Source organism: Nicrophorus vespilloides, unplaced genomic scaffold (genome assembly GCF_001412225.1).
Source record: "Nicrophorus vespilloides isolate i.1.1-1 unplaced genomic scaffold, Nicve_v1.0, whole genome shotgun sequence".
Classification (NCBI taxonomy): Eukaryota; Metazoa; Arthropoda; class Insecta; order Coleoptera; family Silphidae; genus Nicrophorus; species Nicrophorus vespilloides.
The window spans coordinates 1-14,917 of NW_017099096.1; the positions used below are offsets into that span (position 1 = coordinate 1).

General features: G+C 31.3%; 4 protein-coding genes across 5 annotated transcripts; all 4 read right to left on the reverse strand.

Moving 5' to 3' along the window:
- Positions 1-306: 306 nt before the first annotated feature.
- Positions 307-2,835, reverse strand: LOC108564001 (retinol dehydrogenase 14-like). Of its 2 annotated transcripts, XM_017922871.1 has the most exons (5): positions 1,946-2,835; positions 1,425-1,523; positions 1,043-1,366; positions 655-986; positions 307-600 (listed from the first exon to the last, which is right to left on the reverse strand). In XM_017922871.1, exons 2-5 carry the CDS (start codon positions 1,489-1,491, stop codon positions 406-408), a joined length of 918 nt encoding a protein of 305 aa, XP_017778360.1. In that variant the 5' UTR covers positions 1,492-1,523; positions 1,946-2,835; the 3' UTR covers positions 307-405. The 2 variants fall into 2 exon arrangements, with proteins under 2 accessions (XP_017778360.1, XP_017778359.1); XM_017922870.1 differs by lacking the exon at positions 1,946-2,835 and having other exon boundaries at positions 1,425-1,578.
- Positions 2,836-5,213: 2,378 nt separating this feature from the next.
- LOC108564003 (retinol dehydrogenase 14-like) lies at positions 5,214-6,454 on the reverse strand. The gene is made up of 4 exons (XM_017922873.1): positions 6,302-6,454; positions 5,920-6,243; positions 5,520-5,863; positions 5,214-5,458 (listed from the first exon to the last, which is right to left on the reverse strand). The coding sequence occupies exons 1-4, from the start codon at positions 6,366-6,368 to the stop codon at positions 5,264-5,266; spliced, it is 930 nt and encodes a 309-aa protein (XP_017778362.1). The 5' UTR covers positions 6,369-6,454; the 3' UTR covers positions 5,214-5,263.
- A 2,519-nt stretch (positions 6,455-8,973) lies between these two features.
- Positions 8,974-10,202, reverse strand: LOC108564002 (retinol dehydrogenase 12-like). Its single transcript, XM_017922872.1, has 4 exons — positions 10,009-10,202; positions 9,651-9,950; positions 9,257-9,594; positions 8,974-9,198 (listed from the first exon to the last, which is right to left on the reverse strand). Exons 1-4 carry the CDS (start codon positions 10,145-10,147, stop codon positions 9,004-9,006), a joined length of 972 nt encoding a protein of 323 aa, XP_017778361.1. The 5' UTR covers positions 10,148-10,202; the 3' UTR covers positions 8,974-9,003.
- A 2,092-nt stretch (positions 10,203-12,294) lies between these two features.
- LOC108564000 (retinol dehydrogenase 12-like) lies at positions 12,295-13,539 on the reverse strand. The gene is made up of 4 exons (XM_017922869.1): positions 13,371-13,539; positions 12,990-13,313; positions 12,590-12,933; positions 12,295-12,533 (listed from the first exon to the last, which is right to left on the reverse strand). The coding sequence occupies exons 1-4, from the start codon at positions 13,510-13,512 to the stop codon at positions 12,336-12,338; spliced, it is 1,008 nt and encodes a 335-aa protein (XP_017778358.1). The 5' UTR covers positions 13,513-13,539; the 3' UTR covers positions 12,295-12,335.
- Between the last annotated feature and the right edge of the window lie 1,378 nt (positions 13,540-14,917).

The window sequence follows — 14,917 nt, forward strand, 5'->3', positions numbered from 1 at the left end:
TCCGAGTCATCAGGTGATCTGCTACTACAAACTCAAGAATCGCAATATATAACTAAAATATTATACAATGACGCGATGACAACTGAAAAATTACCAAAGCCAAGGAAACTTTCTTAAATAATTCCTATCAAACAAGTTACCAATAGCAGTATTATCTTTTGAGCTTAACAGAGCCAATTGGATGTCATCATCTTTATTGACTTTATTGATGCTCTAGAATAGATTACAGCAAAGTATCATGAAATAGATTACGTGGAGTGTAAATTGAATTAGAAAAGTTTATAATTTAAAATGAATAATAAAATATTCAACAAAGTGAATCATACAATTTAATGTTACCAAGAATCATTAACATTACTTATGATAAAGTTGCAAATAATATCACTACAAAAATATTTAATATGATTATTGTATTTTCTCCTCTTGGGACAATTTTACTATCTTCTCGCTCTCTGTCCAAACGGCTTCTGAGAAATCATCGTCGGCTACTTTTGGCGGGAGTTTAAAGACTTTGCAATCCAAGAAAAAATTCCCGGATATTCCTTCAACGGATTTATCGATGGCGCAATGCAACGTTGTCTGAGCGCCTTCCTCGGCACTCTTGAATACAATACATATAAATACTAATTTCTATAGATGGTGTAAGTAGCTCACTTTCCCAAAGGACCAAGTGAATATTTTGATCATTTTGAAAACCCATGTGCTTTCTCCAATGCGATTTCGAAAGGAAGTAAAGATAGGCGTACAAACTATGCCTGGATATGCGGCGTTCACTGTGATACTGTGTTTCGAAAGTCTTTTGGCGAAACCCCTCGCTGAGATTATATTACATAACTTGCTGTTATTATATTGCAATAAAGATTTAAAGGTTTTATGAGAAAACCTGGCTGGTCTATTGATGTCTTCTACTGTATTTACCTGGTGCAGGAATGCCCCAATTGAGCTGACAAATACAATGCGACTTTTTGGTGTTTTCTTTAAGATATCTAGAAGATATAATTTTCATTTATTGCTTATGAGTTTCTTTATCAACTCTATATACCAACTAATAGGTGTGTTAAAAGGAATGAACCGAAATGGTTAATATGCATATCCATCAATATTCCATCGTCGCTGCAGATTTCAGAAAAACCAGCAACACCTGCGTTGTTGATCAGGATATCCAATCTGGGTTCAGTCTTGATTATATCTTCGGCAAATTTTCGAGTTGACTGCAAACTGCCCAAGTCTATCCATTTGTAGATGATATTGTCATTACCAGTTTCTTCAACAATTTGCTTTCTACTGGATTCAGAATCAACGACATCGGCTATTATCACCCTGCATCCTCTAGACGCCAAATGCAGGGCGGTTTCGTATCCAATACCTGTTCAAAAATAACTATACTAAATCATATTTATATATAAAAATATTGATGGATTTACCAGAATTACCGCCTGTTACCAAAGCTGTTTTTCCGACCAGACACACTTTAGCTTTGCACCATCCCATTGACAGTTTTGCGTAGATCTTTAGAACAATTCCTGCCAAGAGCACATAAAACGCTATTGATATTAAACAACTCATGATTACTCTTACTGAGCATAGGCTCATTACTGCGTCATATTATAGCGGAATATAAATATTTATTATCTTTCATATCAAAAAGATAATGGAATTATCAAAAATGATTTATTTATATTATATATTTCTTATCAAAAATGATTAAATTAATTAATCTTATTAAATTCATACAAGAAGTGAACTTTGGTTTATAAAGTTTGGTTCATAAAAGTTATTATTAAAATAGCACAACGAAATAAATTATAAAATATTGACTCATAACAACATTAAAATCAATGTAATTATTGTAATTATTGTTCATGTTAATTTGTTCATATCATTTATTTCTCATTTCAATTTATAAAACAATTAAAAGTAAAACAAGCAATATCGAGAAATTTACCTGCACACTAGCTCCGTTCACAGCGACACTATTCAGTCTATGCCAATCTCGTACCACGAACTTGACCGCGGACGAAATTGACAAAACCTTGAACCGAGTCATCATGGCCTGATCTGCTACTCCAAACTCAAGAATCGCAATATAAAACCAAAACATTAGACAATGACGCGATGACAACTGAAAAATTACCAAAGCCAAGGAAACTTTCTTAAATAATAACTATCAAACAAATTACCAATAGCAGTATTATCTTTTGAGATTATTAGAGCCCATTAGATGTCGTCATCTTTATTGACTTTATTGATGCTCTAGAATAGATTACAGCAAAGTATCATGGAATATATTACGTGGAGTGTAAATTGAATTAGAAAAGTTTATAAATTAAAATGAAAAATAAAATATTCAACAAAGTGAATCATACAGTTAAATGTTACCAAGAATTATTAACATTACTTATGATAAAGTTGCAAATAATATCACTACAAAAATATTTCATATGATTATTGTATTTTCTCCTCTTGGGACAATTTTAATATCTTCTCGCTCTCAGTCCAAACGGCTTCTGAGAAATCATCGTCGGCTGCTTTTGGCGGGAGTTTAAAGACTTTGCAATCCAAGAAAAAATTCCCGGATATTCCTTCAAAGGACCAAGTGAATATTTACAGAATTACCACCTGTTACCAAAGCTGTTTTTCCGACCAGACACACTTTAGCTCTGCACCATCCAATTGAGAGTATTGCGTATATCTTTAGGACAATTCCGGCCAAGAGAATATAAAACGCTATTGTTATTAAACAACTCATGATTTGCACTTACTGAACACCGTTGCACTACTGAGTCATTATTGAAGTATGCTCATGTGTTTTAATTTCCTTGTGAAAAAAAAACAAACAACGTATTACTTAAATGTAAAGTTTGGTTAATAAAAAATCATTCATCTTATTATTTATATTACCATAAATTAAATAAAAGAAAAATAAACTTTAATTTGTTTTAATAGAATCTCAATTAAAAACTGGTTAGACTAGAAACAAACACTGAATGTTTTCTTGATTATTGTACTTTTTTTTATTATTTTTACTAAATACTTCTTAAAATATAAGTAAAGAAATTAAAAACTAAAAATCATTCATACATTTTTATATTGTTTTATTTGTACTTGAAATTAGTCATTACTAAATTATCTAATATTGTTTCTACTTAACATGATAATATATGGTAGTACTACTTGTATATATTCATATAACTTATATATTTAAAATAATTATTGTCTTCATTTTAACATTTAAAGAATTTACTATTAGTTTCATCTAAATAGGAACGCATTTGGTAAATGATAAATGTAGATTTATTATCTATTTTTGGATAATATAAGATTGAATTTTAGCTAAGACTTTACAAATTCCACATATTGAAAAAAAGTTGGAACGAAAATAATAAATCGTTACAAACGGATAATGGGTATAAGTCTTTCTATCCTCTCCAAGTATAATAATACCGCGTTGGTCTCCCTGACAAACATAATAGTATTAATCAATTAATTAAAAAATCAATCATTATAATGAATATATTTGGAAATAATATACCGAAATTTATTAAATTAGTTGAAATGAATCAATCCATTCATTTTTATTACTTAATTATTTTTATTAATAATATTATTACGGCTACAATTTATTTTATGATAAATAATTATTCATATAATTATGATATGGTCAAGTTGATAAAATTATTTTATTTATCTGATTGATTGAAATGTATTTTGATTCAATTTTTATTGGCGTTTTCTTCAAAAGATCTGGAAGAATATGGTTTGTTGTTTATGAGATTGCATATAAATGCTGTTTACATTAGTTGGTAAAGGTGAGTTAAAAGAAATGAAATGGTTAATATGCATATTCATCAATATTTCATCGTCCCTATAGATTTCTGAAAAACCAGCAACTTGCATCTTTGATCAGGATATTCAATCAAGAAAGATATTATCGTTACCAGTTTATTAAACAATATACTTTCTACTTAAAACATAATCAATGACGTCAGCTATTATGACCCTGCATGCTCTAGTTGCCAAATGTAATGCATTTTGGGATTCGATTCCTGATTAACGATCAATACACAATATCATATTTAATTCTAAAAATATTGAGGGATTTACTAGAATTTCCGACCTTTACCAAATCGGTTTTCTCGACTAGACATACTTTGGTTCTTCACCATACCATTGACAGTTTTGTGTAGATCTTTAAGACGTTATTAAACAACTCACAATTTACACTTATTGAACAAAGTTTCACTACTGAGTAATCTTATAGCAAAATGCACATGTTATATATATATCTTATCAAAGTAGACAACGCATAAATATTGTTGCACAATCCCTACTATATTTAGTATCATATATACATTTATCGAGTTTTGATTTGTAAATATTATTCAACTTACTATTCATTTGACATTAACGTTATTAAAGAAGAAAAAACAATACAATGATGTAATAAATGTATGCAATAAACAAATTTTTATGAATGTTTTTATAGAAAAGTCAACTAAAATCTACATTCACCTCTTAAATAAATAATTAGGAATTATATTTTTCTTCGATCCACCAACCTTCGACTAACAGTTTTATTTTACAAAGTATAGTCTTAATTACAAAAAGGTAGACCAAATACTATTCAAATACTGATCAAATTTAAAGCAGTATAATTATACATAATTATATTTTTTAATTATAATTTACAGATTAGTTCAAAGTGAGATGTGAAAAAAATATTAAAAATAAAATGGGAATTTATATTAATTATTGATGTAACAACCATAAGCTCTTTAGGAAGTCACAACTCCACTTATCACATAAAAAAAATTGAAAATAGCAAATTGAAAAACAAGAGCCTAGATTATATTTTTTAAAGATGTTACATAAAGTATAGAGAAAATTAATTTTTATTTAAGTTGCATTTGTCAAATTATTATTTAGTTAATTTATATGTATTTGGAAGGTTTCCGATGGGAGATCATTCTCCGCTCACCGCCTATTTTATTTTGCCTAAACATATTCTACTCTTTGCCAAAAATTGGCAGGTTACAAAAAAAATTGCAATAAATATTATTATTGGTTATAAATATTGACTCACGACAGATTCGAAAGTAATGAAGTTACTGTATGTAACAAGCAAATTTTGATTTCTTTATATGATTCAATATATTTTTCTTACTAATTAATAATTAATAACATACTTATAGACCAGCAAAAAAAAACATGTTATTAAAAATAAAACTAGCAGGTAATATCACTAAAAAAATATTTAATACGATTATTGTATTTTCTCCTCCTGTGATAATTTTACTATCTTTTCGCTCTCAGCCCAAACGGCTTCTGAGAAATCCCCGTCTGCTGCTTTTGGCGGGATTTTAAACACTTTGCAATCGAAGAAAAATTTCCCGGATATTCCTTCAACGGATTTGTCGATGGCGCAATGCAAAGATGTCTGAGCGCCCTCCTCTGCATTCTTAAATACAAAACATGTAAATAATATGTTCTTTAATTGTGCAATATTTGAAGTTATTTACTTTTCCAAAGCACCAGGTGATTATGTTGCATACTAAGTGGAAAATCTTGAAAATCCATGTGCAATCCCCAAGACGGTTTCTAGAGGAATTGTAAATTTCAGTGCAGACTGAGCCTGGATGTACGGCGTTCACGGTAATACCAAACTTCGTGAGTCTTTTTGCGAAACCACTTGCAGAGATTATATTACATAACTTACTGTTGCTGTAATTGATAATAGTCTTAAAATCCTTGTTGTTGAACTTGGATGGTCTATTGATGTCTTCCGCTGTCTTCAGTTGGTGCAAGAAGGCCATATTTGAGCTGACAAATACTACGCGACTCTTTGGCGTTTGCTTTAAGAGATCTGGAAAAATACATTTTTGTTTCTTGCTAATAAGATTGCACATGAATGCTCATTACCAACTAATAGGTGTGTTAAAAGGAATGAACCGAAATGGTTAATGTGCATATCCATCAATATTCCATCGTCGCTGCAGATTTCAGCAAAACCAGCAACACCTGCATTGTTGATCAGGATATCTAATCTAGGTTCAGTCTTTATAATATCTTTGGCAAATTTTCGAGTTGACTGCAAACTGCCCAAATCTAACCATTTGTATATGATATTATCGTTACCAGTTTCTTCAACAATTTGCTTTCTACTGGATTCAGAATCAACGATGTCGGCTATTATCACTCTGCATCCTCGGGATGCCAAATGCAATGCGGTTTGGTATCCAATTCCTGATTAACGATTACTACACTATATCATTTTGAATTAAAAAAATATTGAGGAAATTACCAGAATTACCGCCTGTTACCAAAGCGGTTTTTCCGACTAGACACACTTTTGCTCTGCACCATCCCATTGACAGTTTTGAATAATCTTTAGAGCAATAACGGTTAACAGCACATAAATCGCTATTGTTATTAGAAAATTCATGATATACACTTACTGAACACCTTTTCGCTACTGAGTCACTTTATAGAAAATTGCAAATAATGCAAATAATTGAACTTTGTTGTTTAATCAATGTTGTTCAACAATTAATGTTATTAAATTTATACCAGAAGCGAACCTTGATTTGTGAAGCGAACTTTGATTATTAAAATAACACAACAAAAATAGTTAAAAATTGTTGATACATAACAAAATCCAAATTAATGTAATTATTGTATAAAATAATCAAAGTTTTATTTGTTCATATAAAATAATTTATTTTTCTTTTTACTAATTAAGAGTTAATAACGTACACATAACTTCGCAAAAATAAAGCCTATTATTAAAAATCAATTAAGCTGTTATTAAAATTATTTTCTGGAGATGTTTAGAGTTTTTTAACTGTTTTTCATAAATTCTCATCATCTCATTCATTCATCACCATCCACAAATAATTTTATACCTAGAGTATTCAATGTTTTAGATGCATATATGAAAAACATCCAAAACAAAATGGTAAAATGCTCAAAACAACACGAAGATGCCCGAGAATTTACAAAATAATTAAAACTATAAATTGAAATAGAAAAGTTTAGAATATAAATATATCATTTTTAATTAAAAAATATTGAGGGTTTTACCAGAATTACCACCCGTTACCAAAGCGGTCTTTCTGACTAGACACACTTTTGCTCTGCACCATCCCATTGGAAGTTTTGAATATATCTTTAGACCAATTCCGGCCAACAGCTATTGTTATTAGAAAATTCATGATATACACTTATTGAACACTTTTTCGCTACTCTATCACTTTATAAAAAACTGCACATAATACAAATAATTTAACTTTGTTGTTTAACCATCACAAATTAATGTTTTTAATTTTATACTAAAAGGGAACTTTGATTTGTGAAGTTATTAAAATAGCACAATGAAAATAGTTAAAATATTGACACATAACAAAATCAAAATTAATGTAATTATGGTATAAAACAATAAAATTTTGATTTGTTCATATAATCTAATTTATTTTTCCTCTTACTAATTGAGAGTTAATAACGTACACATAACTCCGCAAAAACAAAGCCTATTATTAAAGATCAATTAAGGTGTAATTTATTGTGGTATATTCATGACAATTTCCTTATTCAAAAATTCAAAGTTAGGAACTCAATTTATTTCATTAGATTAAAATTATTTTCTGGAGATGTTCAGAGTTTTTTTTTATAAATTATACAAATAATTGTATACCAAGAGTGATTCAATGTTTTAGATGCATACATGAAGAGCTTCCGAAACAAATTAGTAAAATGCTCAAATCAACACGAAGATGCCCGAGAATTTACAAAACAATTAAAAATTAAAGAATTAAAGAAGAATTAACAGTTTTTTGTAGATCTTTAAGACGATTCCAGCCAAGACCATACAATACGCTAAGGCTATTAAGAAACTCAACATTAACACTTATTAATCACAGTTTCACTGCTGAGTCACGTTATAGCAGAATGCGTACATTTTATACCAATCTTATATAAATAGATAACAAAATAATTAAATATTCTTGTTTAATAGCTATAATATTGAATAAATTGAAATAAAGGTGACCCAGAATAAAAAAAAATTGAACTGGATTGGAATATAACTGGTTATAAAAATATTGTTGACACGTGAAATTAATGTAATCATTGTATGCAACAAGCAATATTTGATTTGTTCAAATTATGTTATGTGTTCTTCTATCGTTCTGGAATTAAAATCTCTGGACTTCGTGGATTATCTTTATAAATATTAAAGTCAATAATCAACTATACAAGTATAAATTTTATGAACTGTCTACTAAGGTTTCCATGCTCCTCTTAAGTTAATATTTAGGAATTCTGTACTTTATCGATCTACCAACTGAGACTATCTTTGTCTCTCGGCACCCTGACTAAGAGAGTTCTTATTTGCAAAATATGATTATATATACTAAAAGTTGGACTAAATAAACATTATTTAAGTAAGGTGTTGATTTGCCCATCGGAATATAGATTATCTGGTTATAAATTAACCCGCTGTAAATATAAAATTATAACTTTACAATTTTCTAGGAAATACATCAGTTTGTTTAATATAGGTATTAGAACTGGTGGCGGTGGTGTATTCTCTACTGCCGGGAAATTATTGTTTTTGTAGAACAAGAGAACGCTCTCGAGATTATATTTTTTCAAAATCTATGCTCAATTACAAGTGAATTAAGGTGCTGGCTAATCTCAGCATCTGTAATGTCTTTGTCAATTTATGTGAGCACACAAGACTAGAATTGTTCATAAGTGCTTTTGGAGTGTTAATCTTCGTCAAATTAGCAAACGTAATCATTAAAATTTCTTATATAATCATCACCAATTTGTTTAGTAAAATTATGACCGAGTCAAACTTAGTTTTGTACATAAATTATTATTATTAGAATAAAATTTGTTTATATGATTCAATATATTCTTCTTACTAATTAAAAGTTAATAACATACATATAGACCAGCAAAAACAAAGCCTATTATTAAAAATCAAACTAGCAGATATTGTCATTATTGTATTTTCTCCTCTTGGGACAATTTTACTAACTTCTCGCACTCAGTCCAAACGGCTTCGGAGAAAGCCTGATCTGTAGCTTTTGGCGGGACTTTAAAGACTTTGCAATCTGAGAAAAATTGCCCGGATATTTCTTCAACGGATTTATCGATGGCACAATGCAACGATGTTTGAGCGCCCTCCTCGGCACTCTTAAATACAAAACATTTAAGTATGTTTTATTTATTTGGAACAATATAATTTCCTTACTTTTCCAACAAACCAGATGGTTGTATCACTAACAAAGCGGAAAATCTTAAAAACCAAATCGAACAGACGTTTTCCAGCGGATCTGAAAATGGCCGTGCTGACTAAACCTGGATGTACGGCGTTCACTGTGATACCGTGTTTCGAAAGTCTTTTAGCGAAACCTCTTGCTGCGATGATATTACATAACTTGCTGTTGTTATACTGCAACAAAGGGTTAATGCTTTTGCAATAAAACCTGGCTGGTTTAGTGATGTCTTCGACTGTCTTCAGTTGGTGCAGAAAAGCCAAAATTGAGCTGACAAATACAACGCGACTTCTTGGTGTTTTCTTTAGGAGATCTGGAAGAATTAATTTTCGTTTGATGCTTACGAAATTGCACACAAACGCGTGTTACCAACTAATAGATGAGTTAAAAGGAATGAACCGAAATGGTTAATATGCATATAGATTTCTGGAAAACCAGCAACACCTGCATTGTTGATCAATATATCCAATCTGGGTTCAGTCTTGATTATATCTTCAGCAAATTTTCGAGTTGACTCCAAACTGCCCAAGTCTATCCATTTGTAGATGATATTGTCATTACCAGTTTCTTCAACAATTTGCTTTCTACTGGATTCAGAATCAACGACATCGGCTATTATTAGCCTGCATCCTCTGGATGCCAAATGCAAGGCGGTTTCGTATCCAATACCTGATCAAAGATCACTGTACTATATCATATTTATATATAAATATATTGATGGATTTACCAGAATTACCGCCTGTTACCAAAGCTGTTTTTCCGACCAGACACACTTTAGCTCTGCACCATCCCATTGAGAGTATTGTGTAAATCTTTAGGACAATTCCGGCGAAGAGTATAAACGCTATTGTTATTAAACAACTCATGATTTGCACTTACTGAACACCGTTGCACTACTGAGTCATTATTGAAGAATGATCATGTTTTATAATTTGCTTTTGAAAAAAAAAACAACAACAAATTAAACAACGTATTATTCCTTTTACCAAAATTTCAATGAAAGAAAAATTAACTATAATTTGTTTTAATAGAATCTCAATTAAAAACTGATTAGACTGGAAAAGAACACTGAATTTTTTCTTGATTATTGTACTTTTTTTATTATTTTTACTAAATGCTCCTTAAAACAGCGGTTTCCAACCGGGGAGGCGCAGACTATTGCCAGGAGAGGCGCGGACTGTTGCCAGGAGAGGCGCCAAAATGTTTTAATAAATTAATTTTTATACCATAATATCTTGAAATAAATAAAACGTGTCTATATTATTTAATCTATTAAAACAATAAAAGGTAAGGAAGGCGCCAGTTTCGGGGAGACGTAGTAGCATAAAGGTTGGAAACCGCTGCCTTAAAATATAAGTCAAGAAATTTAAAACTAAAAATTATATTCATTTTATTCGTCAAATATTTTTTTAACAGATTCAGTTTTTTTTCAACTCTTTTTATTCCATAGAATCTTATATTTATCATATTTAAAAAGAAACAAGATTCAAAAAAAGAAATTCTGCTCAAATATGCTTTAATACATAAATAAATATATGAGAATAATTGATACATTTTTTTTTTATAGTTTTATCAGTATTTGAAATTAGCCAGTACTAAAATGTCTAATATTTTTTCTACTTAATATGATAATAAACGATAGTACTACTTGTATATATTCAAATAACATATTTACCATCTCTTCATTCTAAATAGGAAGTCATTTGGTAAATTATAAATGTAGATTTATTATCTTTTTTTTTTATATAATATAAGATTAAATTTTAGCTAAGACTTTACAAATTCCACATATTCTAAAAAAAGGTTGGAACGAAAATAATAAATCGCTGCAAACGGATAATGGGTATAAGTCTTTCTATCCTCTCCAAGTATAATAATACCGTGTTGGTCTCCCTGACAAACATAATAGTATTCATTAATTAATTAAAATGGAACAATATACCGAAATTTATTAAATTTGTTGAAATCAATCAATTAATTATAATTATTATTGTCGATATAATTCAATTTATGATTGTTAATTATTCATATCATTATGATATTCGTCAAATTAATAAAATTATTTTATTTATCAGATTGATTAATTGATTGCTTTCATTGATTGTTCAGACATAAAAACATATAAAATCAATCAAGTTTTTACTTAAGAATAAAGAAATTTGGCGTTTTCTTTAACAGATCTGGAGAATTAATTTTGCTAATGAAATTGCATATGAATGCATTTTACCAACTAATAGGTAAGTTAAAAGGAATGAACAGAAATGGGTAAAATACGTTACTATATAACGGTTTTGTTTCTGACAGTTAAAAACTGTTAAAAAGAGTTAATACTATTGTAACTTTGTAAAGTTGGTAGAAGGTAAGATCTACGCTCCTCCGAACAATATCACTTAGAGCAGTGGTTTCCAACCCCCGGTACTGGTCCGCGGATCAAATGGTACCGGGCCGCCCAAAGAACATTTTTTTTTTCATTTTATTTACTGTGGCGTATTTCTCTCAGGTTTGTGCGACTTTCCATGGACGGGAGGTTATTTATGTTTTTATTACATTCCGACTCCATTTTTTTGCAATTTTCGCATTATTAAGTTGCGTTTTTATAAATGGTCCAATGTATATACTAAAAGAATTCCTTGTAGTGGGATTACAAATTTTGGGTTTAGTGGTCCGCGATATTCAATATTTTGAGTTTAGTGGTCCTTGGGGTCAAAAAGGTTGGGGACCGTTGCCTTAGAGGAGTCGAATGCCAACTGTGTGCAAAGACGGTTGTGTGCAGAAAGAAAAGGAGTTGTTCCACTCGGCAAAAGGAAATGGCGCTCAGAACATTCCCACTCACGCCCAGTCGGAAGTTCAAGATTTTTGATTGTATGTGCACGATCTCACCCGTCGTGTTACACTATTAAATTATTTAAATGTTTTGAAAATAATTACTTATAAACTGAGATGGCTAATTGTAGTTTTAAAAACATGAGTTAGATTTTTTGCCATCTATCAATCAGGTTTCCGTTTTAAATAATTATGTAAAAATAATAATTTATTGTATAATAATACATCTTATCATTGCAGTTTCTCCTCTGCTGTCAATTTGACAAGCTTCTCGCTCTCTGCCCAAACGGCATCGCAGAAAGATTCATCTGCTGCTTTTGCTGGGACCTTCCAGTAAATTTTGCAGTCGGAGAAGAATTGACCGGACACGCCGTTCACGGATTTGTCGATTGCGCAATGCAACGTGGTCTGAGCACCTTCCACGGCAGTCTTAAATACAATTATGTTTTAGCAATACTTTGCTGAAATTATTTGGTAATGCTTACTTTTCCGAACATCCAAATTGAACTGTCGGATACCATGTGACCGATACGTGATGTCCAGCTGGATCCTCCCATACGGCCGCGAGCCATGCTAAAGATAGCCGTGCAGACGGCACCAGGATGCACAACGTTCACGGTGATATCGTGCTTCAAGAGTCTCCTAGAGAATCCTCTGGCCGAGATTATATTACAAAGTTTGCTGTTGTTGTACTCGATCAAGGTATGCCTGTTCTTGTCTTCCACCTTTGGTGGTCTGTTGATGTCTTCAACAGTCTCCAGTTGGTTCAGGAACGACATCAAAGAGCTGACGAATATCACGCGACTCTTAGGCGTTTTCTTTAAGATATCTACAAGAATAAAATTTTCTTCATCGCCTGTGCAATGCTAGTTAAAAGCTCTTTACCAACTAAGAGATGAGTCAACAGGAATGAACCGAAATGATTAATTTGCATGCCCTTCAACATTCCATCGTCGGTGTAGGTATCTACGAAACCGGCGGCTCCAGCGTTATTGATCAGGATGTCCAACCTAGATTCGCTCTTGGTAATGTCTTCGGCAAACTCGCGGATGGACTTCAGACTACTAAGATCGAACTTTTTGCAGACGATGTTACAGTTACCAGTTTCTTCAGAAATTCGCTTCTTGCTAGCTTCAGAATCAGCGACATCGGCTATTATGACTCTGCATCCTCTGGATGCCAAGTGTAGGGCGGTTTCGTATCCGATGCCTGGTTAAGGGTCACAATGTTATATAATTTTTAATTGAGAAATGTTGATGGATTCACCAGAATTTCCTCCAGTTACCAAAGCAGTTTTTCCGACCAGGCACACGTTAGCTCTGCACCAACCCATTGAGAGTTTGGTGTAAGCCTTCAGGATGATCCCGGCCAGGATCAAATAAAACGCTATAGTCATTAAGCAGCACATGATTTACGAACACCGTTTTACTACTAACATTGGTTGTGACTGAGTGTTTGTATTTTAACCTTTACTTTATCATATCAATGATAAGACTCAAAATGATTAGATTTATATATTATTAGTAGGCATATAAAAAAAAATCTCCATACAATCAGTGGACTTTGTTAAGTTACATCACATTATATTAATTATGTGATATTAATGGATATTGAAAATAGATAAAGCAAGTATATTGCTATATACATGGTGGTCCAATTGAAATTCAACTTTTCAGAACGTTGTATTTTATTATTTTAAACCGGATTTTATGAATCAAAAGCAAAAAATGTTGGAAAACAATTAAATTTTTCTCTGAGTTGGTCGACAAGCAAGTCGCACGCTGCTCGAATGTGAACCTGCTGAATCTTCCTCCATTCCCAAAGAAGGGCTTTCTTGAGCACATCAACACTGTGGTATTTTTTAGTGCTGACATTGGCCTTAAGTCGAGCGGATTTGCATCTGGTCACCGTGCAATGTAAATGAAGTGTGGAACGTTGTCTCTTAGCGTGCTTTGTGTGATGGTGCAAAATCTTCTTAAAACGTCCATTGGTGGCCCACGACTTCAGAGCACCTTCCAATATTTTTTTTTTTCAAGAAACTGAGATGCAAATGCTTTCGCACGCTTGTAAACAATAAAATCAGCTATGATTAGTCAAAATATAGACACAAGCGATTCGAAAGATATAGTAGTTTTAACTTGGTTGCAGTTTAATTGAGGCTTCCTATACATCTATATCCTAAATTATATAGCGAGACTTCAATGAAGAAGATAGTATTTGTGAATATTTTCAAGATTCGAAATCTTAATGGATAAAATTAATTGTCAATATATTAAAAGCAAATCCATCATAATAAATTTTACATAATTATGCAACGTTTATGTTAGTTAAAATAACAAATCAACACGGAAATACATACTAAGATCTTTAAGACTTCGATGTTCTCAGGCAAATTGGCACGAGATGTATGGCAATATAGCATCAGATACTCCCCATCTTACACTCATGTCATCAACTCTTCAATACCTAAATTAAATTTTCGTCTGTTCTTTCTTAACTGATTGTATTAGTTTTATATTTTGTTTGTAGAATTGACATTCTATTTTTAAGTATAAAATGAGTCTTTAGAAACGAATTTTATTCGACATCCGAGATTTTACAAACAAGTCAAATTCTAAGCTAACACAGGCCAAGTGAACAACATTTACAATTATCGGATTCGCTATACCCCGTACTGTTCGAGAACGGATTTTAAACTTCATAAAAATAAATCGCACAAAAAGAGACTTGACTGTATATAGGAAAAAAAAAGTAGCATTCACAAAAATAATATTGAGTGCAAAGATTTAAGTGTTTATTTTGATTTTGATCAA

What these genes read in the sequence shown, in the direction of transcription:
- LOC108564001 (XM_017922870.1), bottom strand. Translation starts at nt 1,566, where the DNA reads ATGAGTTGTTTAATATCAATAGCGTTTTATGTGCTCTTGGCAGGAATT. An exon ending in GGTAACAGGCGGTAATTCTG is followed by an intron (nt 1,367 to 1,424) that starts GTAAATCCATCA and finishes ATTTTTGAACAG; the next exon opens with GTATTGGATACGAAACCGCC. An exon ending in TCACTTGGTCCTTTGGGAAA is followed by an intron (nt 601 to 654) that starts GTGAGCTACTTA and finishes ATTGTATTCAAG; the next exon opens with AGTGCCGAGGAAGGCGCTCA.
- LOC108564003 (XM_017922873.1), bottom strand. Translation starts at nt 6,368, where the DNA reads ATGGGATGGTGCAGAGCAAAAGTGTGTCTAGTCGGAAAAACCGCTTTG. An exon ending in TTTAACACACCTATTAGTTG is followed by an intron (nt 5,864 to 5,919) that starts GTAATGAGCATT and finishes GTATTTTTCCAG; the next exon opens with ATCTCTTAAAGCAAACGCCA. An exon ending in TCACCTGGTGCTTTGGAAAA is followed by an intron (nt 5,459 to 5,519) that starts GTAAATAACTTC and finishes TTTGTATTTAAG; the next exon opens with AATGCAGAGGAGGGCGCTCA.
- LOC108564002 (XM_017922872.1), bottom strand. Translation starts at nt 10,147, where the DNA reads ATGAGTTGTTTAATAACAATAGCGTTTATACTCTTCGCCGGAATTGTC. An exon ending in GGTAACAGGCGGTAATTCTG is followed by an intron (nt 9,951 to 10,008) that starts GTAAATCCATCA and finishes ATCTTTGATCAG; the next exon opens with GTATTGGATACGAAACCGCC. An exon ending in TTTAACTCATCTATTAGTTG is followed by an intron (nt 9,595 to 9,650) that starts GTAACACGCGTT and finishes TAATTCTTCCAG; the next exon opens with ATCTCCTAAAGAAAACACCA.
- LOC108564000 (XM_017922869.1), bottom strand. Translation starts at nt 13,512, where the DNA reads ATGTGCTGCTTAATGACTATAGCGTTTTATTTGATCCTGGCCGGGATC. An exon ending in GTTGACTCATCTCTTAGTTG is followed by an intron (nt 12,934 to 12,989) that starts GTAAAGAGCTTT and finishes TTATTCTTGTAG; the next exon opens with ATATCTTAAAGAAAACGCCT. An exon ending in CAATTTGGATGTTCGGAAAA is followed by an intron (nt 12,534 to 12,589) that starts GTAAGCATTACC and finishes ATTGTATTTAAG; the next exon opens with ACTGCCGTGGAAGGTGCTCA.